Source organism: Lasioglossum baleicum, chromosome 3, assembly GCF_051020765.1.
Source record: "Lasioglossum baleicum chromosome 3, iyLasBale1, whole genome shotgun sequence".
NCBI classification, from domain to species: domain Eukaryota; kingdom Metazoa; phylum Arthropoda; class Insecta; order Hymenoptera; family Halictidae; genus Lasioglossum; species Lasioglossum baleicum.
This window is the reverse complement of record NC_134931.1, coordinates 17732546-17756798: the sequence shown is the minus strand read 5'-3', so window position 1 is coordinate 17756798 and position 24253 is coordinate 17732546. Positions and strand designations below refer to the sequence as shown.

The 24253-nt window shown below is 37.3% G+C and overlaps 1 protein-coding gene across 1 annotated transcript in view; it reads left to right on the top strand.

The window, feature by feature from the left end:
* The first annotated feature begins 749 nt into the window (after nt 1-749).
* Nucleotides 750-24253, top strand: part of LOC143221895 (uncharacterized) — a 46375-nt gene continuing 22871 nt past the window's right edge. The window contains exons 1-5 of the mRNA XM_076447540.1: nt 750-1497; nt 8121-8438; nt 10424-10645; nt 13307-13527; nt 21465-21615. Coding sequence (XP_076303655.1) covers nt 1491-1497; nt 8121-8438; nt 10424-10645; nt 13307-13527; nt 21465-21615 — 919 coding nt within the window. The 5' untranslated portion in view covers nt 750-1490. The remainder of the gene's footprint in view (nt 1498-8120; nt 8439-10423; nt 10646-13306; nt 13528-21464; nt 21616-24253) is intronic.

The following is a 24253-nucleotide window of genomic DNA, read 5'->3' as shown; positions in this document are numbered from 1 at the left end:
AGTTTATAATCAGTCCACAAAGCTGCGAATACACTAGCAAGTAACTTGTGCCATTGTCTTGCAAGAGCAACTTGCAGAAGCGAGTCACAACTTGCTAATGTATTAAGTTGTCCGAAAAATGTTCCTTCAATGTTGCTAAATAATGCGATAATCTTTACGTTAACGTTTTAGTACTTCCCAACACGAATTTGCATTGTGTTTGGGATTTGGGACAACCAAATATCTATTTAGCAATATTAAAGGAACACATTCCGAAAGAAACTTTTGCGGCAACCTAATACATATTCGCACCTTGAACTCCGTTATCTAGACGTCGCCTAAGATAATTGTCCACCTTAACGGTAGCTGTCAACATTTCATGACGAGTCCATAACCTAACCCAGGCCAGGGTCTTGAAATGCTTCCTAACCGTCTACCTCAACAGTACCTCATTCCATCGATTGGTAATCAGTCGATTAGCTGTAGGACCGGTGGGATACAAAGCCCGCTACGTGTATTTGCGGAAGGACGGCGAGGGGAAAGCATAACCGAAAGAAAAAGAAGAAGATAAAGAAGAAGAAGAAGAAGAGGAAGAATAGGAAAGAGAGTGTTTCCTGGCACGATCCAGGGAAGGCAGGGATGAAGCGGGTGCCCCACCACCTCGACGGTTCACGTGGGCTAAAGTTAGTCGCGTGTGAGCGCGGTAGGCGTGGCCTCCAGGTAGCGGAGACGTGCTAGAGAGTGAGGTGCCGCAGGTGAGAAGAGAGAAACGGCCGGGCACGTAAACGGCCGAGCTGCCGACAGACCACGACGCGCGCTCCACGCGAGACCGTGCGTGTACCCTCCTCGGCCAGACCGAGGTCAGTCAGGGTCCTGCTCTTCGACAGGACACTCCGAGAGAGTATCTCTTCCTGCGAATCGAACACACCGGACAGCTGTCAACCTTACCTGCTGCTGTGTTGCTGCTATTACATCCTCCTTTCTTACGATCCTCACCACCCCCACCATCCCCTCGTCATTTTATCGAATCCCTCTCGGATCAACCCGAATCCGCTACCCGCCGCAATCCCCGTTTGCGACCCTCTTTCCGGAACAAGTGTCGCGGGTCACAGTACCAAGATATACACCTTGGCGATCCGAGGATCTTTATCGATCCGGAGCAACGAACCGAACGGGTTTTCGACACGTGCGCCTGGACCCAGGCTACCCGCGACCTTGGCGAACCACGTGGAAAGAAGAACTCGCGAACAGATATATATATATATGTATATATCTATATACTGTATATCTCCGAGAACTACCTGTCCAGTGAACGGAGAACACCGACCCGACCGTCGCGCGACGCCGGCTCCCTGTCTCTGTGTAATTGATTGATTGTGCTAAGATTTTTGTGCGCGCTACCCACCGAATCGCTGATCTAAGTGTCCGCAGACTTACGGTGGAGTTACGGGCCCTATCCATGAACTGTCGGAAGATTTAACGCCAGCACGACGATCAACGAGTTGGACGCAATGTGCGGTGAGCTTCTTCTACTCTTCTCTTGTTTTGACTACCCTTCGCACGCTGAAACGCCAGGCACCGGCTTAGGACCGTATTTCGTTGGGGGATTCTTTCTGCTTTTACTGTTTCGCACAGACGAATATTTTCAATTTGATTTGAAACTTGAGATCTTGATCGTGGACTTCGAATTCTCTTTTGGTGAACTCGCTGAAGATTGGAAAGACGAGGCAGACCTTACGCATCTTTTACCTTACAAACTGATTGTCGAAGTTCTCCACACGAAATAACAAACGTGTGTTTGTTACGTGTATGTATTATTAGCGATTTTTATCGTAACATATTTGACAGTGTCGATTATCGAATATTGATATTAATCCTCCGAAGAGTATCTAAATCTGACCAAGAGTATCTAAATATGTAGTCAGTCATGCACTCAATTTTTTGAAAGTAATAATAAAGCTTTTGCATTGGGAATAACACAAAGAGTGCGGCGTTTTTGCAAGAAGTACCCTTAAAAAATATGTTATACACAGTTAACAATTAAAAGCTGTAAAAACAGTCAATTATACATATAATTAAAAAAAAACTCGGCCGATCGATGGTTAAAAATATGATCTAGAAGTGTCCAGTTAGATAACCTGTATACGCAGTGCACAATTCCATAAATGTCTATCGGGAATTCGATTCGAGCTTGAATTACAAAAAAATTACCATACGAGACTATTTGTTTAACTGTCCATGTACTAAAAGTAATTTGTGGTCTTGCATTTACAAGATACAGGCATTTACAAGATAGTAGCCGTGAAACATGTTCTTTTTATTTTAAACAAGCGTAAAATAGACTGAAACACTAGCAAGAATAAATATTGAATTGAGAGCCGAAGTCCAAGACACAAAGTATTTTACACTTCGGTGATAACTACTTTGCATGCACTGCAATAATAATGCTTTGTGTCTATTATAGAAAATATTCATAAATAACATTTATGTAATAGAACTAAGATTATTCTAATACACACTGGATTATATCTTCATTGAAAACAGTAGATCAAAATTAATTTATTAACAGAAACGTATATTTCCATGTAGACATCTTGACCGGACTGCTACGGCAGAGCCTGGGTCTATCTTGACCCAGAATATTAAAAAGTATTATCTGATCACTCAATTTGTGGGGATTAAATTAAATGAACCAGCTGTTACATTAGGAACAACAGACATGTTTACAAGAAATTTCTCCGAAAATGTTTTACGAAAAGTTGATAAATAAAGCAGTGAATAATCATCAGTTATACAGTTGTAAGGATGGTCCGCATCAAAATATTTGATGCGATTAATATTCTTTGCAAAAATATCTTTCAGTGGTCTTAACGATAACGGCTTAGTAAACAAATATATTTTTGGAAAAATCTGTAAAGCGATTTTAAGTTGAAATCACTACAAATCTACATCGTCGTTAGTTAACCGTCTGATGATGGAGCTTGGGTCCATATTCACTCAGAGTTAATGTTTCTTCTAAATTTTCTAATCTGATTCTAGAATAAGATTAATGGTGACCTGAAAAGGTGGATTCAAAAATATATAAAAACAATTGATTAGAATACAGCGAACCTTTATGCAAAATATAAAAATGTTCTGGAAATAAAGCGGAAAAAATTTTTTAATTCTTCTAAAGTTGTTACTGTTTTAAAATGGCATAATGGCAAAATGCCATTTTTACCGTGTAACCACGGTTGCTATAAAATCGTGAAAAGCATCCTTGCAACGGTTGAGGTCTACGCGAAAAATGCTACTAACCTATTTTGTTCTTTTATCACTGTATAATATACAAGCAACATATAATATAATGTGTGTGTGTGTGTATTATATGTTGTCATATAATGTATGCTATACTTATCACTGTATCTTTGCTAAACGAAGCAAAAATAGAACATTTAAAATTCCCACGTATTCTTAATTGTTGCTAAACGTTATACGTTTGACGAACGTCGGTTTTCCTACGTCATACAATTGTTTTCCACTCGAGCAACTTGAAATTCTCTTCGCTCGAGAAACGTGTTTGAAGAATCTGCTTCGCAGTGTCAGATTTTAACGGATAAGTTGTCCTCGTTATCGAATCTTTCGACGTCCCGAATCGTCTGCCGGGAAAAAGGGAAGAAACATTGACAGTTACTCATATTGAACACTTGTTTATACATTTTTCGCCGAGCGTCTATTGATACCACGTCGCATATCCGTCTGGTCGATTCATTTTGAATCTTAAAGATTTCCAAATGTTCCTTGTTACATTCCTAATTAGCAGGTAAATAACGCGTCATTAAATCGACACGAGAATCTGTTCCCAAATATTGTACTTTCGCAATTAGATCACGGGCTGCCAAAAGAGAATATGTTTAAATATACATAGACGGTGTCCGAAAAAGGTTGTACTCCTCCGCGGCTTTGTTAAGGAGTTGTTAATGAAAAACACGCACCAATCAGAGCATAGGTCGAGCCGGAATCCGTCCGCAATGGCCCCGATGTGATTGGTCCGTAATTTTTCGTTAATAACACCTTAACAGTGCCGCTGAGAAGATTTTCATGAAGGAAAAAGCTCCTTCAAATGACCTCAGGAATCCCTTTCAGGGAAGTACACACTTCCGGGACACTCTAATCTAATAGTACATACTATAACTCCAAAGTTATCGCGCATTCTCAATTTACAAACGTCACTTATTACAAGTCGAGACAGGGTAATTTGCATTTTGTTGACTGTATAGAAAACTTGTACTACTGGATTATTCAAAAGATAATATTTTGAAGAATATTGAAATTTGTTTATCGGTGACATGCCACAATCCGCCTTCGAATTTGTTTATCGGTGACACACCACAACCCGCCTTCAAATTTGTTAAAAGATTGACACCCGGCTCGACTATGCTTCTGCTCGTAAATACGCGCGCATAACAGGTTGCAATATGTATTGAGCGTGTCGTCGGTATACGAAAAAAAAGTGAACCGTAACGTTCTAAGGAATAATGCGTGGCATGTTCATATTGGCGATAAACAACGGCCGGTGATTGACATCAAACTTGGGTATTACGTTCCGTTATCTATGCTAAGCATAGAGCGTCACATGTACTATATCTCCCATAGACGTGTTTGCAAATCGCATTACAGATTTATTCAAACATCGAGCCACGATTACTGGCCACGCATATGCGCAAGTACGCTCGTTATCTATTGCCAGAAAGCCTTCGGCATAATTACCAGCGTGTTCTTGGTAGCTAATACTGCGGAGCTAACTAGAAAATTCTTTCTTTCCTCAATCGTTTCGATGAATTAGCAATAATAAAGGGGGTCCCAACGAGAGTGGAATATTTATATTTAAATTCCGAAGGTAGACATGTGGGAATTATGTATGGAACAACACATCTGGTAAATACCATACCAGAATATTTAAGTGAGGAGGGTAGAGAGGATAATTAAAAGCTCTTAGCACGAGTTAGATGCAGAAATGCAGAAAACTGGAATAAACACTGGCTGGAAGACGAGGAGAGAGGATGCGACCTTCGCGGGGACAATTATGGAAGTCTGGAACACTTGACAAGAGAATGGAGGGTAATGGAGGGAAGGATCAGGATTGAGAGAAAAAAGGAAGCATAAATCTACCAAACTGAAAACAAATGTTAGGGTATAGGGAAGGGTGCAATAATTAGGTTACGAATAGTGTAGGTCAGAGTAGGAACGAGTGAGACAGGCAGAGAGAAAGAGGGAGGGGGAGAGAGAGAAGGTATGATCCGATTGTGTGAATAAGATAGATCTACAAAGTTAACCAAGTCACATTTCTTAGCTGTCAAGCTGAAATGAAGCAATAATAATAAAAATAATAGTAATATAATATTTAACTATGCAATCTAATCATCGTTTCGATGAATTAGCAATAATATACAGTCGGTTTCATAATTAACGGCTTCTAATATTTTTAATGTATGATTATTGAGAATTTAAAGATGACAGAGAAGAATTATTCAACAAATTTATTTCTTGTTACTTTTATGAAGTAATGGAAAATAGACCCAGTTTTAGTGCTCCGTAAACCAAGTGTTAATGGCGTACACTTTAAATCTGAATAACTTTTTTATAAATGGACCGAACGACCTCAGTTTTCTGTGGGAAACTGGATGAGTTAGTTTACTAGACGATATTTGATAAAAATTTTTAATAAGGAAAAACTTGAAAAACTTGGTTTTTACAACTTTTTTATATGGGCTCGTAATGAAAATTTTATAAATGTGCTTGGTAGATTCGTATGAGTTATGTACATGCTGATAATTTTATCGAAATTCTGAGACATCGTGAATCTCACCATTTTTAATCGTTAACGAACTCGTAAACCATTTGACCAATTTCGATGAAATTTCCAGCATGTACGTAAACTCATATAAACCTTTATGAGCTCAAATAAAAACTCTGTAGAAAAGAACTTTTACCTTTTTTTTTGTAATACAGACTAAACGCAATTTTTCCGAAATTTCCATTACACATCGCCTAGTAAACTAATGCATCTAGGTTGGTGATAAAATGGAAGTCGTTGAGTCCATTTACAAAAAAGTCATTTAAATTTAAAGTGCATGCCATTAATTATCAGACTGACTGTACATTGGTATTCCTACATTCATTTCATCTTATCACTGGTTTGAATTTTCTTGTCTAATTTTTATTATAAATGCCTAAAATTCGCAATCTCGGGGTAATCGGAATTGTTGGGGGTGCAGACAATTCACAATTTAGTTTATTCTATTGTTGAGGGGTTGGAACTGGTCGGTAAGCATTGTCCACTGTAAAGCGCGTAATAACTCATTAGAAATAAAGCACGATGTACAATTACACCTATTTTAACGTGCAATCTGTTGATAATTCCGCCTCGTGTGGCTCAAATGGCTACACGCACGCGCGTTTTATAGTATACGTTGTGTATAATTCATAGGCTTCGGCCGCTGGACATGGAAGAGAGCGTTTGTGATTTTCTCTATAAATCTGATAGCCTGGCCTATCTGTGGCTCACTGGAATAATGCATAAAAACAGCGGAAACTTTTAAATACAGCAAAAGCTCGTACTGAGACTGCACATGACCGTATTCCACCAGCGACAAATATGTTATCGTTATCGCTATAATTGCGGATTTTTATGCAAAATTAAAATCTTCTATTGTGACAAACAGAAATGAAAACTTTAAATTATTACAGTAGACTCATATGGAACGCAAGTAAAAAATTGTTTATGCAAAACTATATATACAGGGTGTCTCAGCTGAAGGAAATATCTCCTTTATTTTTAATGGCACAACAAAAATATTTGTGGCATAATTTAAATCGTATCGAAGCAGGAATATCATAGAAGAACAATTTTTTTGTCCGGTTATTTTTTCAGTTTTTTCAAGATCATCGTTATTTCGGGAAAACTTTTTTTTTATTCCATCTTGTTAATGACTTGAGCATATTCAAATGTATTTTCTCAGCCGCTATAAGATGGAAGAAAAAGAATAAGTTTACCCGATAAAAAAATAACGATGACCTTGAAAAAATAACCGGACAAAAGAAATTGTTCTTCTATGATATTCCTCCTTCGATACCATTTAAATTATGCCATATGTATTTTTTGTGCCATTAAAAATAATGGCAGTAAATGTACAGTAAAAATAAAGAATTTCAAGAAAAGAACCGACGATTTTTCAAGTAATATCCTTTGTTTGTTAGAGGTTTTCAGTTTTATGCATTTGGTAATCATTAATTTGCATGGTTTTGGAATTATTATTGCATTTTAAAGCGATAAGATAAAGCCTTCTCCGAGCGATGAATCTCATATACTATGTAGACTAGAAATGTTTATGCAAATTCAAGTGGCTATGGACTGATTCGCGAAAGCGAATGGAAATGTAGTTTCCTTGCAAGCTCATCAGATATGCACTTTTAACGACGAATGTGCACAATGCAATGATAAAACCTAAATTTCCTTTAAAGCACTCTTATTTCCGTTCGTTCGACCCCGAAAAAATATTAATTCAGTCTTTCTTCGCATAATGTAACTTTCTTCTCTACGTATAGTGTTACTTTTTTTTATCCTCCCTATTAGGGGGTTCCCCCTTGGATAGACAGTCGCGCTATAATGTAACACGAGCCTATATTTTGGTTTTAGATTGAATTTTATTGGGCCTAATTTGTAATATAATTTTTTTATGTTTCTAGCGAATTTTAATAAAACACAGCTAATTTACGTAATAATTCAATTTACCGAGTATAGCGCAACTGCAAATATTTCTTTCCAATCTTAAATTACATACTTAAATCTATCTCGAGAAATTTTTACAAAATTTTATAACAGTAGAGTTCTCACCCCCTAACTTTGATTGCTATTTTCATCCCCTTAACATGAACGTCAGCGGCTAAATAAAATATGTGTGAAATATTTTTCAACAAACTATACCGTGTACGAATTTGAATAAAATCGGCGTGTTACACTTTTACGCAAGGGTTTAATTCTTTGAAGTCTGCTTTATGCTCCGCCTATTCATTGTTGTCAGAACTGCGCAAAATCTAGTTTAGTAATTAGCTGTCATAGTCGTAATGAAATAAGTGTTATTGGTGGTTTTGTGTATCAGAAACGGTACCACGGACTTGGTACATGAAACCAGAGCTTCATTGTACCGGTGTTGGAGTTCCGGCGGGTGCTTTGTCACCCCCAGCTACACTTTCACCGCCTAGTAGCCCCAGTGCAACTCTGCCGCCTTCTCCTTGGAGTCCTGGTGCAACCGGAACCGGCTCGAACACCACGACATCCTCCAATCCGTCTTCGATCTGTTCTTCGGGTATCAATCAGCCAACATCGGACCGCTTCAGTGCTTTCACTCTCGTCTCGACGTACAATCCCGAGGCGAGACTCCAAACTCTGCCGCCCACAACAACCACCGCCACGCAAGGTAACATTCGTAAACCGCATTGTCGTTTAAACAATACAGGATGTCCCAAAATTCCTTCAACAGCCGGAAATAGGAGGTTCCCGAGATCATTTGAAGCAATATTTTCCTTTACAAAAATGTTATACGCGGCTTTGTTTAGGAGTTATTAACGAAAAACACGGACCAATCAGAGCGCGACCTAGACGCGAGTCGGCACAGTCGGCCAATAGACAGTTGGCGCGCCATGACACTAGGTCGCGCTCTGATTGGTCCGTGTTTTTCGGTAATAACTCCAAACAAAGCCGCGTATAACATTTTTGCAAAGGAAAATATTGCTTCAAATGATCTCAGGAATCTCCCATTTCCGGCTGTTGAAGGAACTTTGGGACGCCCTGTATATTCGTGACATTTTTCTGATTAAAATCAGTCCGAACGTGGCATATTTCGTGCCATATTTGCTTGTTCAATTCACGATTATCGTGGAATCTCAATTATCCGAACAGGTGATATTCGAATTTGACATTATTCGATTGTAAACATCTCGGTTTAAAGCGACCCATAAGTAGGAGTGGGATGAAGCACCTCGCAAACAGGTTCAAACCTTGATTGATGGAATTCGAACTCTCTATAAGTACTTCGAAAAAAAAAATAGTACTCCCAAGTATACTCGAACCTTTGCCAGACAGTTTCGAACCCTTTACAAGTAGTTTGGTAAACGGAAATAATACTTGCAAATATGTCCGAATATTGGTCGAACAGATTCGAAACTTTTACGAATATCGTACCGGAAACTCACTGATTTTTCTAATCATTATTGTTTTTACCTTTAAAATCAATTATGTTGTCCTCTAATGCATAATTTAATTCAACATGTATAACTATAAGTTATCACAATCTATCGGAAATATTATTCTTAAATAGTTACGAATTTAATAAAGAAAATGCTTAAAACCTACTATGCAGTTTTGATTTCCAAGATTCGAGTACTACTTGTGAAAGTTTCGATTACTTTCGACATCGAAGTACTTATAAGTATCTTTTCGAAACTTGTAAGTACTCATTCCGAGTACCTACAATAACCTATAATAAATATAAATATTTATTTTATATTTTTTATAGAGTAAACTGTAAAAAAAAGATCGTTATTGATCGCTTCTGTTATACGCTCTATACATAAGTTTTAATTTTAGTTATACGTCAATGCTTAGCACATGAATCTCCACGGATAACATCGAATGAAATGCACTCATTGTTGACGTGATGCATGGAGATTTTAATCAAAGCATTTATACATATATTCAATAAACGATTTATACATGTGTTATGCGTATAATATCAGTATATGTTTATCGAAGACTACTAAAATAAATCTCTTACGTTAAACGTTATAAGAAATAATTTTAGATTTGACTTTTTCCCGTATTGTTTAACTGATTTTTACATACTTATACGTTTATACTTCGTAAAAGTTGTTGAAAAACGGTTACAGTTATTAAATAATACAAGTTAATAAATTCATTAAAAACATGTTCGTGCATCGTCAAGTAGATTAAACAAATGTTACAGGAGAGTCATTTGAAAATGACCTAAAATTGCCAATTTTTTTAACGCGAATCACCAACTTAGAAATATAAAATAAATTGTTGTTATTTAAATACTGTGTTAATCGTCATGTACATTAGCTATAAAGTACACCACAAATTATATGTATATTTATTATTACACATTTTTTATAAATATATTGAGTACACTACTCAACTTTTAATTAATGAATGAACAAGCTGTAATTGAATATAGTAAAAATATTTAAATGGTCTGAGAATGTCAATACTTTTGTTATTATTGTTATTATATAAATAAAAAACATTCTGTTCAGTTTCCGTCCCTTGCAACTAACACAGAAAATGTCTGCTTGCCATAAAGATACAAATAATGAGTTCAGCTCGTGAAATGTAGAACAGAGTCGATTAATAGACTCGTGAAAACCGAAATTTTGTGGGTTCCAGAATTACGGTGTGGTCTAATGTACGGGGGTTATGGTTCGGGAGCTACTACCTGGTGGGCCCGACACGTGAGCCTCTTGTTACCCCATTCTCTGCTTCCACCCCCGAGGATTCCCACCCAGCAAACCACACCAGTTACAAATTGTTCACCTATCCATCTGGAACCCCTCAGCCCATCCAGACCGGGATCGCCTCGAGGATGCACACCGGAAAAAGCTAAATTCGGTAAGACCTCTCTACAATGAAAATTCTTAGCAACAAACACTAGTATTTTTAACACGTTCACTGTCAACATCACGCATGGAACTTTTTCCTTCACGTAAGAAAAATCAAATTAAGGGGGTAGACTCTTTTTTACAGGATTGCAAGGGTGTAGGATGCGCCTTCTCATTCCTCGATAATGCAAACGATGGGATTTTTCAGTAGTCAAAAGCGCCAGATAAAGCCCTCAAAAGTCTGTTTTTACGTTTACGAGGCGTAATTTGCATTATTCGGAAGCATAAAACTACACATGTAGCTATTTTCATAAAGCTGCGACAGTTACATGCTGCCAAATAATGCAAATTACGCCTTGTAAACATAAAAATAGGAATTTTGAGAGCGATTCTGGCCTAGATTGATCTTTTATCTAGCGTTCTTAACCACTGAAAACCCCTATCGTTTGCATTATCAAGAAATGAGAAGGCGTATCCCGCACCCTTGCAATCCTGGAAAAAAGAGTCAACCCCCTTAGTGCGATGCATGCCGTTATTTAACCCTCGCAAGATAGAGGCTTGTGGCAACCATGGTCGGATTTGTTCAAATTCTTGTGCATAAATTTTTTACATATTTCTTTATCTAGTTCTTTGGCATCCACGTTGATCTTCTTATTAGATCTACTATAAATAGTTACTTTGGACTGAGTACTAGAAAACAAGAATTTAGGTAGAATGTTTGTAACTCAGGGTCGAAATGAACCCAAGTTCAGTCATCCAAGGGTTACAATTGTGATGTAGAGCAGTTTTCTGTGACAAAGTTCAACTTTTCCTTCAAACTTGTCTGCATTTAATGCTTCTTAGGAATATACGCATCATTTTCTATAACACGATTACGCCATCGGTCTGCATAAACGTTCATGCGAAATTTTAAAGAACTTGGAAATTAATAAAAACAATTACAAAAACTTAAATGCTCATGATCCACATTATATTAATTGCCAATCTAATTTTTAACCAGCAATGTCTTACGTGACAAATTATTTCACCGATTAATTTACACTCATTTAATTAAATACCGTCGTTAGTATTCCATACTAATCGTAAACTAACTGATTAACCTAAATTGAAATTTGATAGAATTAATTCTGTACGATTATAAATATTATTTAAGATGTTCTACCAGTTGTGGCCTTGTCTCTAAAAATATTTTGAAAGAAGAAATGACCCCGCTTTGCTAGTAATTTGCAAGCCACACACTATCATGCTCAGTTTTTATGCATATCGTTATCAGCAAGAAAGCTGTAATTTCCACGACGACAATTTCGAATCCTTTCCGCGATGACACGACGTTTTCGATTTTGATAATTGTCAGCGATTACGTGACGAACTTTCCATGTTGCCTGCGATAGATAGCTAACAAATTACGTGCCTGTTGCGATAACAAACTACGTTTAACAGCCAAGACTACCGGCAATTTTCGTTTTCCATTGTTCTATTTTCTATTAGAATAATATCGAATTTTCAAGAAGGATATACATAATACTGCGATCGTGTCAGCGAGTGTGTTACACTAGATCTACACATCACTAAAATTAGCTACTTCATGTTAGTTTATATGCAGAAATACCAAGAATTTATTTATTCAGATTTTTAGTACAATCTAAATCTATTAAAAATGTTTCAAACGAAAACTGCTTGATATCGAGTGGGGAATAGAATGTGATCGTTAGACTGCGGATTCTATACAATTATAAACAATTAAAAACAGTGGAAAGACTAAAAGATTAAATTCATTGAAGAAAGATAGAAAAGTCTCTTCTTCTACTTGCAATCGATGCAGACATTTTTATTTTGCATACAAATCTAGACTAGTCATCGATGTAATAATTAGTTTTTTAACGTCTCGCTATTTTATCGAGATACGAAGGTGATTATGAGGTCTCGTATTACAATGTGTATAATAAATAATAATAAAAAACCGTCAAGACTTTTGGGGTGAAGAACGTCTAATAACCGAGATACTCTTTGCTCAATCTTCAATGTAAGCAATGACTCGAAAGGATCAAAACTGTGCAGACAAAAAGTCGATGAAGTTGAAGAGCATTCCAAAGAGAAAAGAATTGAATAAATTCCGTATTAATAAAGGGTGTCCAAACGAGAGTGGAATATTTAAATTCCAAATAAAATACAGTTTCTTTATTTACAACCGAAATTTTTATTTAATCATAAAGTTGACATGTGGGAATTATGTATGGAACAACACATCTTTCGACGAAATTTTCAAACACATTTTGGCATAATCTCCTTCTTCAAGGCTTGGGTGATCGTGGGCTTGTTCACATAAACTTTTAACTTCGAAAAACTCCAGAGAAAGAAGTCCAAAGGCGTTAAGAGAGTAGACTCGTTCCCATTCCTCGATAATGCAAACGACGAGGTTTTTCACTAATCGAAAGCGCTAGATTTCCACCATTTTTGTTGTGTCGAATAGCGATTCATTTTTAATAGTGCGAGACTGTCTACCATTGAACTGTGATAATGGCTTGACTCTCAAAGCACAGCAGCATAAACGGCGCGAAATTTAAATTTCCCGCTCTTGTTGGGACACCATTTATGTCTTTACAATTTGAATAATTCTTCTGTAATTAGTTGTTAGTGTTAAACATGTGGAACGTTTCAATGCGCGTTTCAGAAGACGAGGCGCCACTGAATTTGAGCACGAAACCCAGCGACATTTCGTCGACCGTGGAGCGTAAAAGTAAAATCTGGTCTCCCGGTACTGTCTGCGAGAGGGAGGCCAAGGAAACCAGGGTGCCATCTTCGAGGAGTCCGTCCGTGACACCTGTGGTTACCCGGCAAATGCACCATCATTCGCCACTGACACCGCCATCCTCGTCGGAAAGAACTTTTCAGGTAAGTCTCATCTATCTTTCATAGGTTATTACACATTGATACTCTGTCGTACCAACCTCTTGACAGAATTCGTTATAACTAGCGGATTTTATGCACTTGCGGGAAAAATGGATCGGTGTAATTTAAAATAATAAAGATATTACGAGAACTTAACAATGTCGATAAACTTGAATGACAAGAAATACATTTCTTGAAACTTAATAAAACCACTAAAGGGACAAATAAATTCCTATTTGGTTCCTACGTCCTGCAAATTAATTCAAACGATTTGCATTTTGCATAGAAATCCGCAGCCTACTTAATAACATTTTTAATACACTTTAATATTAACAGAAACTTTTATTTTCGGGGACCAAAAATAACAGTTATTCTAAAATTTTCTACGATAAAAATCATTAATAGAAAGTTGATTATTATTGAAATTTAAAAAATTCGAAGAACAAAATGATTAAAAAATGTCGAATTCGATGTGATCGAATTTCTTTTCACCTGTTCATAATAATTATTGATGAGAAAATTCAATTTGGTTGCTTATTTATTGCTTATTTAGAGCAAGCCTGTGACATTCATTGAGAAGGTTTCGTACAACAAGACGAATCAACAGACCACAAGAACAACACAAAATCTGTTTGTTTGTCACATTAAATTTTGATTGTAGCGATTAATTTTACGAATAAAAAATGTATGGAATAATTAATTGTCTACCATTTGAAAGTTGTAGTATTTAATAATAACTATTACAAGTTTCCTTCGTCAATAACTGTTATGAGCGCGATCGAAATAAATTTCTCTCATTGATAACTGTGATAAGTGATCGAAATGAATTTCTTTCAACGATAACATTTATCAGGTCATTAAGCATGAAACTTGACAAATAAAACACAAATTTCAAACACATTTGTCAAGTTCGATGAAATACTTGTTACTCTATGACTGTCTTTCTTTTTGGTTATAACAGTTATGGTCCCTGTTTATTTTTTATCATTTTCTTTCCCTAGCTAAATGAATTAATTCAGTAGCAGCAATGTATCAAGTGTGCCGATTGAATCAATTACGAAATTATTTTTAAATATTCCTCCACCATTTTGGAATTATGATAAAAATGGGTGGGTGTAATTTGAGACAGTAGAAAGCCAAAAATAATTTGATAGTGTCAATATATTGCTTACAACTTAATAAAACTGCTAAACAGAGAAATAAATTCCTATTTGGTTTCTATGTCTTGCAATCAATGCTAACGATTTTTATTTTGCATAAAATATACATATATGTGAAATTGTTTGGTTGATAAATAGAGCTTACTTGTAAATAATTTAATATTCTGTAATAAAGAAGAAAGTCGTTGGAAAAAATTGAACCGAGCCGTGAAGTAACTAACCGTTGAATAGTTTCGGGGAACGCCATGCAGGTATCGCTCCGGGAAATCTTGGCCGATCACGTCAACCAACTTGTCTAAAATAAATATTGGGGATTTCTGCCTTTCCATGCGTTCTCCGCTTTACGAGCTTCTGTTACTTCATTTTCGACCTCGTAAACCAGACCACGATCAACTGGAGTCGCACGCTATAGTAACTCCGATTTAAACTTCATATTTTCCAGTAGAACGTCGTAAGTAGAGAGCAGATTTTAAACATTTATAACAAAAATGAGTAGGTGTAATTTAAAACAGTACAAATATTAAACGAATTTAAAAATACTGTTATATTATTTTCAACCTATTAAACATGTCAAGAAAGAAAATGAATTTCTATTTCAAACCAGTTTGTTGCAAACCAGGTAGAACATTTTTATTTTGCATGAAGATTCGCTTCAAGGACAAAATCCGGTTCCATAGGTTCCAGGCTCGGGTGCACACATTTATTTAAAACAACAATTTCGAATGACAAATTATTTCAACTAATTTATTATTTTTACTTTACGAACAAGATGGCAAAAGTAATTTTATTTTGTGTGAATTTCAAATGCACAATTTCTAAATAATTTCTGATTTATTGTAAATATATGAACTTATTCAATTCTTCATGAAATCATTCAAATGAAAGAAGAAGTAAATTAAAACAAAAATGTATTCAATAATGTATTCACTGTCCCAAATTTCACATTTTTCATATAAAATGCACATTTTGTTATAAATATTACTCGTCAACACTGCGATGCATTCGAAATGAAACGAAGCAAGTGAAACATTTTTATTTTGCACGAAGATCCACAATCGGCTTGTAACAAATGCACGAATGACATTGCTGCAACTTCATTTCTCTAATCGAGACGGACACTGACACAACAAAGACGAGCACTAAAAGGCAACCGTGTCGGGCGATTTGATGATTTGATGAACTTTCGATTTCTCGCTCGCCATCCAGGAAACATCGCGCATTAAACATTCCGCGATCCATTGAAAGTACACTTCAATTTTCTAATTGAAAAGCTACGTGTTCATCGATTCTGTAAAGCGGACAGTTGGCGTCTCACACGATTCACGCATTTATCATATTCAATGGGCCGCAACAATTTAAAAAATGAAACGCGCTTTTTGAAATATTGTTTCACGCATCCGAGAAAATTGCCGTTTAATTGGTGACGTGGGTTTAACGCGGGGATGCATGTCCGGTCGTTGTTGCACGTGTTGCCGACACGACGCGCGACGACTCGAGGGGACAGTCTCACGCAAACGATGCAAGATTTAACAAGTTTCAAGAATTTTTTTCTGGACAATCGTACGTCTAATGTTACCATTTTTTTTTTGTAATTGACTTCGCTACTATTTCTTTGTACAGAACAATTTTTTTTATAGTTTTAACCCCTCAGTCCTTTCAGTGCAATCCCCTCATATGGGGATTGTGAAATCCATCAATTGAATTTGTACTGTTTTAATCCCCCTAAATTATATTTGAATTCTTTCCATGAAGTTGTTATTGTATTAAAGAAACTTTCATGTTTCTCTGTGTGGTCCGGATAATCGAGGTTCCATTGTACAAATATAATATTAAACGTAAATGTATCCTACATCTTGAGGATCCATTTAAGGGTTAAATAGTTCGACTCAAGACGATCCATAAACAATCTACTGTACTAATCAACAGATTGAATCCGTTGTGATTAAATTATTATTTTATTAGACGAACCTCCATGTTTTTCTGCTTGATCCGGCTAATCGAGGTTCCATTGTACAAATATAATATTAAACATAATTGAATCCTACATCTTAAGGGCTCAGTTCAGAGTTAAATGGTTCGACTCAAGACGATCCATAAACAATTTACTGTACGAATCGACAGATTGAATCGATTGTAATGTTCTGTTAGACGAACCATGTATGATTCGGATAATCGAGAGTCTGCTGTACCTAATAGAAGAAAGAGATCGATTTTTGACCCGTCCAGGTGAGACAGCCCCCTTAATAAGTGATTCGGCCGTGGAAGAGGGATCCGTTTCGTGGGACCCGGGGTTCCGTCGAATCGGGTATTTGCATACGAAGAGAAATCCGACGGAGTCACGCGATGGGAGTTTCGCGGTGGCGCAAGTGCCCTAAAGTGTACCGTGAAGTGTCGAAGAAGGAGGTCAAGCGTTTGACGAATGTCGGAACTCGACAAAAGGCAGAGCGGCGCAATTACGGCTGATTGAATGGAAGTAGAAACTTGCTCGGCCACAGTTTTACGCGCGACACGTAACAGCCAGTGGACATATTAGGATATCTGGGGCACACGCGCGTCATACGATCCTGATTCCGACCGACAAAAGCTCTCGCACCCTACCTCTCACCCCGTCCGGGAACCTGACCCTGTATCTCTCTTTCCGCCGGCACCTTCAAATTTTTATCGAATCCCGCCGAGTATTCTCGAACGGGGGGGACCCGAGAGAGAACTCGAGAATCGAGAATCGAGACTCGGCACAGAGCGGAATACGGAAACACGGGAACCGGGCAATTGCCACTTTGCCGCGTTTCTTCGCGTGAAAGTGATACTCTGCTATCATTCGACCACGTTTACGTTTCCTCTTGTCCTCGTGTGAAAGTTTAGGGCTGGCCGAACGGACAATTTCGGACTTTGAGGCTACCATCACGCGAACTTTTTCAGACAACCATTTTGTATCGCATGCTTGCGTGGCTAGGATCACAATATTAACCCTTTGCACTTCTTTGTCGAGTGTGACTCGACATCGGAGAAAGGAAAATGTAAATGAAACGTGTTTTTATATGTATGTATTTGGTTCTTCAATTATTTAAGTCGTCTTTGTAGTTAAAAACAAATATAAATGACAACAAAGTTTCAGACAGCTATATTTAACACATTACCGACCGGTGATTATTGCATAATTTTGAAATATCTATGGTACATAACTGAACACTTTTTAATGGAACCTTCAGTAGCAACAGCAATTTTCATTGTAAACTAATAACTCCCACTCAATAAACGTCATCTAATAGTTTCATTGAAAACTGCAATGTAAAAGAAAATTTCTGTGCTTTGTTTTGGTACAGCGCAATCATTAAAAATCCTATTAATAGGCTTCCGGTAGGTAAAGTGTTGATATAATTAATAAACAAAAATGAAAAACTTAAAATAGTTGCCAACAGAATTGAAAAATAATTCGTAGTGCAACGTACTACAATAATTAATGTTTCTTTGTCCTCGGTTTAAAAGCCGACAAAACCGATAAAATTTGCAATCCTCATTTATCTTCTTCAATTCTGAAAGATCGAGCTCTTTATTTTAATTATGTCATTAACGACTATAATTATCGTGTTCAGCAGATAAGACAGTCCTTGAAAATCAATAGTATAATTATGGCATAAGCATTCTTCAGGAACGAGTTAATTTTATGAATAAAATGACTATGTATGACGAGGAACTAAAAAGAATTTTATTTGAAAACTGAAGACAATACAGAACAACTAACTATAAAACAAACTTTGACTAAAAAGAAGATTTTATTCTGTATGAAAGATTTTACTTGAATATTGCGGAAACAATACGAACCTGTAACATTGTATACAAAAATATTGTTACTCTGCCAGCGCGTAACAAAATAAACGAGTAAAAAGAATAAATAAAAATAGATTTCGAGTAAAAAGAGATTTAGGATAAAAGAAGATTTTTTGCAAAAGAAATTTCATTTTAAAATTGGAATCAACTCGAAACCCGTCGCATCGACTGCAAAAAATATTACAATGCAAACGCGTAACTAGTAACATTCAGTACAGGGAATGTCTTGCAGCATCTTTTTTGAAGTGTTTCGAACTGTGTCTCGTCCAGCACAGTGGTGCATCGCGTTATTCCGAATGCGGCTCGCAATGCAGCGCATACTGCATTTGGACGACATCGAAGAAGTACACCGAAACTCGTTCGCGTGTCCCTTTGGGAGACCGCAGGACGTGTAATGGCTCCTAAAGAGCTTATAAATCGTCAATTCCGTAGTTTCTTCTCGCAGGCACGGCTGATCGCGCAAGAAAACACGTCGAGTTTTGCTCGGTTTAATTTCCTTTCGGTGCATTTGATATTCGAACGAGACAATCTTAAGCGCGTTACATTCGAATTAAACGGTACGTTATGGCTGAACTGTAAAGCTGCAATTTATGGAAATGCGCCTGAAAACTCTAACGAACCTTCGATAGATTCTTCTATCTTCGCCGTACTACACGAAAGCTTTAATAAGTAACACTACGTTACTTTTCATCGCGTTTTCCTGTTCCCCTTCCTCGAAATTGTATGTCGATTTGCATACAGATTTACAATTACCGACTATTGTCTTCGTACACGATACTGTGCTACACAATAGAATGTAACTGCATCGATAAAGAATTTCCTGGCGTCGCACATTTTTGTTTGATTAGGTAAACGAGTGACTAGATTTTCATTTCCAGACTTGCAGCGGACCCAAAATATATTTGAACACTAAAATGATTCCCGAGAAATATTTGAACTATGATATTTTAGTTAAAAAAAATAGTACAATTGTTGTTGACCCATTTTAAAGCTTGAAGCCTCTGCTTTCGCACAGCATTGTTCATTTTTTGTTCTACGATTCCCTTCTACGATTTCATTTCGTTAATTCATAATCAGTGTTTCATTTGATATTTACTTCAAAGGACAGTTCCTTTTGACTCCTACTTATTTTAAACAATTTTGCTCAAACTTTGTTGTAATTTATATTTGTGGAACTTATATTTGTTTTCAACTAAGAAATACTGCTTAAATAAATAAAGGAAGAACCAAATACATATAATATATGACTTTACATGATGAATTTACAAAATTCATATGGAAACACGTTTCATTTACATTTTCCTTTCTCCGATGTCGAGTCACACTCGACAAAGGAGTGGAAAGGGTTAAAATAACATACACTTTTGATTTCATAATGTTATAGCCGACGTTAAGACAACTTCAACGACCTACTGCGTTGGGGAAAAAGTAAATTCAGTATTTTAAGGTGAAATAAAACCGAAAGTTCTTTATTCAAGCGATGAACTTTAATCAGTAAAATATTTTCTTATTTATTCTTTTTGGCAAAAGATCATCGTACAAAAGGGAAAATATCTTATTCATTAAAGTTCGTTACTTGAATAAAAAATTGGGCTTTATTTCACCTTGAAATACCGAAATTACTTTCTTGCCAACCCAATTCTATATTCTTACGAGACTTCGAGCCCATAAATAACGCTAGAATAGTTTTTCCAACTTTTCAGGCCAAATACCCGACTTTACGATAGTGTTTAGCGTTCAATTCGCAAAATCGATCCCGCTAAACCGATTTGGAGAGCGAGAGCGCGCATCGTTGTTCGCGCTAGGTGAGATAAGTGGAAGTCCATTAAAATGATTAGCGATGTTCTTTACATTACGGAGAGTTAATATCGTTGGCGGTATCGTTTCTTATTATTGATCGGAGGGGGTTATGAATCATGCGTAGTGGTGGCTCGCGTCCACCGTTACCGGTACACTCTCCTAACACAGAATATTCCGCGACGGCTAGTTCATACGCGATTCTACGCATGTACCCGTGCATCTACCATGAAAAGAGACACGCCTAAGTCGACAGCATTGTTAGGACTGGCGCCCATGCGACAATTACCCGAGGAGAAAAACCGAGGCTCTGTGAACACAGGTGCGCCTGACGCGATCGTCTCACGACCGACGCTCGTCTCTTCCTCTTCGAACCGATTTCGACTTCAATTCCGTTTCCGATTCCGACTCCCATTCACTGATCGACCGACATATCGTTCGATAGCAATTAAACAAAATTAATTATTTACACGCATTGGTTAGTAAACTAATTTTCTAACATCTCAAAAGAAAATCAAGCTGTGTGGTTGACATTTGAAAAATTATTTGTCTGTTATACGATTCATGTACAGTCTCTCAGGTTTAAAGTGCCAGACTTTGTCAGTATATTCCGTGGGTCTGATTAAGTAAAAAATATTATATAAACATAGGTTCAATTCAACGCTTTATTAAAAAGTTATAGACGAAAATATGGTGTCTTACGACGCTACTTCACTTGTATGTGTGAGGAACTTTGAAGGAGAAAGTTTATAATACATGAACAAATACTCGTAATGTACCGATGCAATGAATTAATGATTCAAAATACGAAATGAACTTCGTGCAGCAATAAATTGCATTTTGAAACGCTGTCGATCTTGTATCGCTGAAGTCGGTGGCCATTCTGGAATGAAGTGTTAGTTGACTGTACAATAAAATTATTCTAGCTCGGAAGAAATGTTTAATTTTCGAGTCAAAATAGCACCGAGTGCAAAGGGTTAATACATGACGTAAAAAAGAAATTTTGAATAAACTGCAATTGGTCGGAATTACAAGAATTACTCTAAAGGCTAAGGAGTAAGGCTAAATAGGTGCGAAAACCAAAGATCAGCCAATTTCGCGATCACGCGGAGGGGAACAATAGCAACATCGTAAACGTCTCGATATTTGTTTCAGTGTAAACAATGCGGGAAGGCTTTCAAGCGTTCGAGCACCCTCAGCACTCACCTCTTGATCCACTCGGACACCAGACCGTACCCCTGCCAGTACTGCGGCAAGAGGTTTCACCAGAAATCGGACATGAAGAAGCACACGTACATCCACACCGGTGAGTTTCTGACGAAAACTATTTACAGATCGAAATAACGTATCGTCTCTGATCGGGACACAAAACGAGCAGACTAAGGGGATGGTTCCGACGAAAGTTTTCACGCAGGGTATTCTATCGACTCGGCAACGATGGAACTTCCTCCCAGGTGTGCGCATCTAAACGCGTTCCCAACTTTCTAATCGAAGAAACTTGCGATGGTCGTTCTTGAATTGTTTATGGGAGCTGTCTCGTTCCTAATACGCTCGTTCACTGCATTATTTAACGTACCATTGTTGTCGCGGGTTCGTCGAAACCTATGCGCATACAACCTGCACTCCCTCGAACACCCTTGGACATGTGTCTAGTTTGCAACTTCTCCAGTTCTTCCACTTCTTCTTCACTTCTACTTTTTTTTCGTCGACTAAACACGTACTGTCAACGATCCGCCATATTCGAATAATTGAAGAATTAAAGATCCCACTTTCCGTCGTGCGATTGCAAGAGCTCGATTCGAAAATACAACGCGAGCAGTTACATTTTCAAATGAGAGACTTGTGAATCGATTCGTGATTGCATCAGTCGACGCCATTTTCTACAATCGTCTCCCAACGTTTTAATTCGTACATTTAATTAATTAATTAATGTTTCGTGTTATCTGCAAAAGCGGCGAAGAGAAAAGTGGTCATGATAAACGAAACACCCTGTGTATTAGAAAAAGCTTCATGAAATATTCATGAAACCTTATACGTTATCAGATTTGTTTGTATTGTATGAACTGTGTAGATGATTTATTCACAGTCCGAACAAATTTTTCACAATTTATTCAGTACGAACAAATGTTTAAGAATCTAGTCAATCCAAAGAAATTTTTAACAATTCAGTCACAATCCCAAAAAGTTCATTAATACAAAAATTCAGTTTTCAGCTGTGCTGCGAATAGACAGTGGATCTTTGTGCAAAATAAAAATTTTCTACCTGAATTGCAACAAACTGTAGTGGAATATAGAAATTTATTTTCTCTCGTAATATAGTTAGGAGGTTGAAACTAGTATTTTTAAATTCTTCTAATGTTCTTACTGCTTTAAATTACATTTACCCACTTTTCTTATAAATGCATAAAATCCGCAGTCTAGTATGCATAAAGGGAGGAAACAAACCTTGAGTCGAGGGGTAAAACATTGTTTTGAATAAGTTTGATGAGAAAGGTGGGTAGAAACAACCACAGATAGAAGAATTCATCGAATACTAGGAGTTGCGTTATAGAGCGTATAAGTGCACATTATAGATAAGAGTAATTTTCATGGTAGCATAAAATCCTTTCTGTCCGGCTGATCTGTGGTTACAAATACATGTAGCGATGGCAACAAGAATCGTAATACGCTGGTGGGTGCGAGACCGCGATCCGTGCGTGATTCACGGGCATATGACACTCATTGTCAGGAAATGGTCGCGATACGTGTGTACACACGTGAAACAGCTGGCCAGTAGACCGTAGGAGCGACGAGCGTGGATATGTGGATATGCACCCCGTCGAGGATGCGCTCTATTACGAGTATATTGTATAGTGCACGTTAACATGCACGCGGCGCGTGGATCAAAAAGGCTTGGTCTATTCGACGGGCCGCGACACTACAGCTTTTTCGGTATATGTATGTATCGCGCACGTTCCGCTCGGCGAACCTGCATGCCACGTACCCGACACGATAAGCGTATGCTTTCGTTCGTCCCGCCGATGATAAAGGATACCAATGCGAATATTCGGCGCGAAAAATTCGCGGCAGTCCATTAAAGGGGTAGACTCGTTTCTCTAGGATCGCGAAGATAAGATAATGCAAAAAGGGAGTTTTTCAGTACTGCAAAGCGCTAGATAAAAGATCAATCCAGGCCGTAGTCGCCCCCAAATTTCCTATTTTTACGTTCACGAGGCGTAATTTGCATTATTCGGAAGCATAAAGCTGCGCATGTACAATAGAACGAATTAATATTCGGACGCTCTAAAAAAGACGATAAGTTTTTCAATATTGTATTATACGAATTGAACTTTCTTGGGAAGCTAGAGCAATTCGTTTACTGCAGGATGTGAAAAGAAATCTTTTCAAAAATTACAATTTATCGGAATTGTAGAAAAAATACTACAAGTTGCATTTTACAACTTTTTTATGTGGGCCTATAATGAAAATTTTTTAAATACGTTTTGTAGATCTGTGTAAATTGAATGCACTGTGGAAGTTTCATCGAAATCGGTTGATGCTCACATAATAGATAGGCCTACGTGAAAAAGTTGTAAAATGCAAATTTTAGTATTTTTTTCTACAATTCCGACCAATTGTAATTTTTGAAAAAATTTCTTTTCACATCCTGTAGTAAACTAATTGCTCTAGCTTCCCAAGAAAATTCAGATCGTATAGTGCAATATTAGAATAGTTATCGCCTTTTTTAGAGCGACCGAATATTGATTCGTTTCGCTGTAGCTATTTTCATAAAGCTGCGACAGTTATTTACATGCTGACGAACAATGTAAATTACGCCTCGTAAACGTAAAAATAATTTGAGGGCGACTGCGGCCTGGATTGATCTTTTATTTGGCGCTTTTCACTACTGAAAAACCCCATCGTTTGCATTATCGAGAAATGAGAATGCGCATCCCGCACCCCTG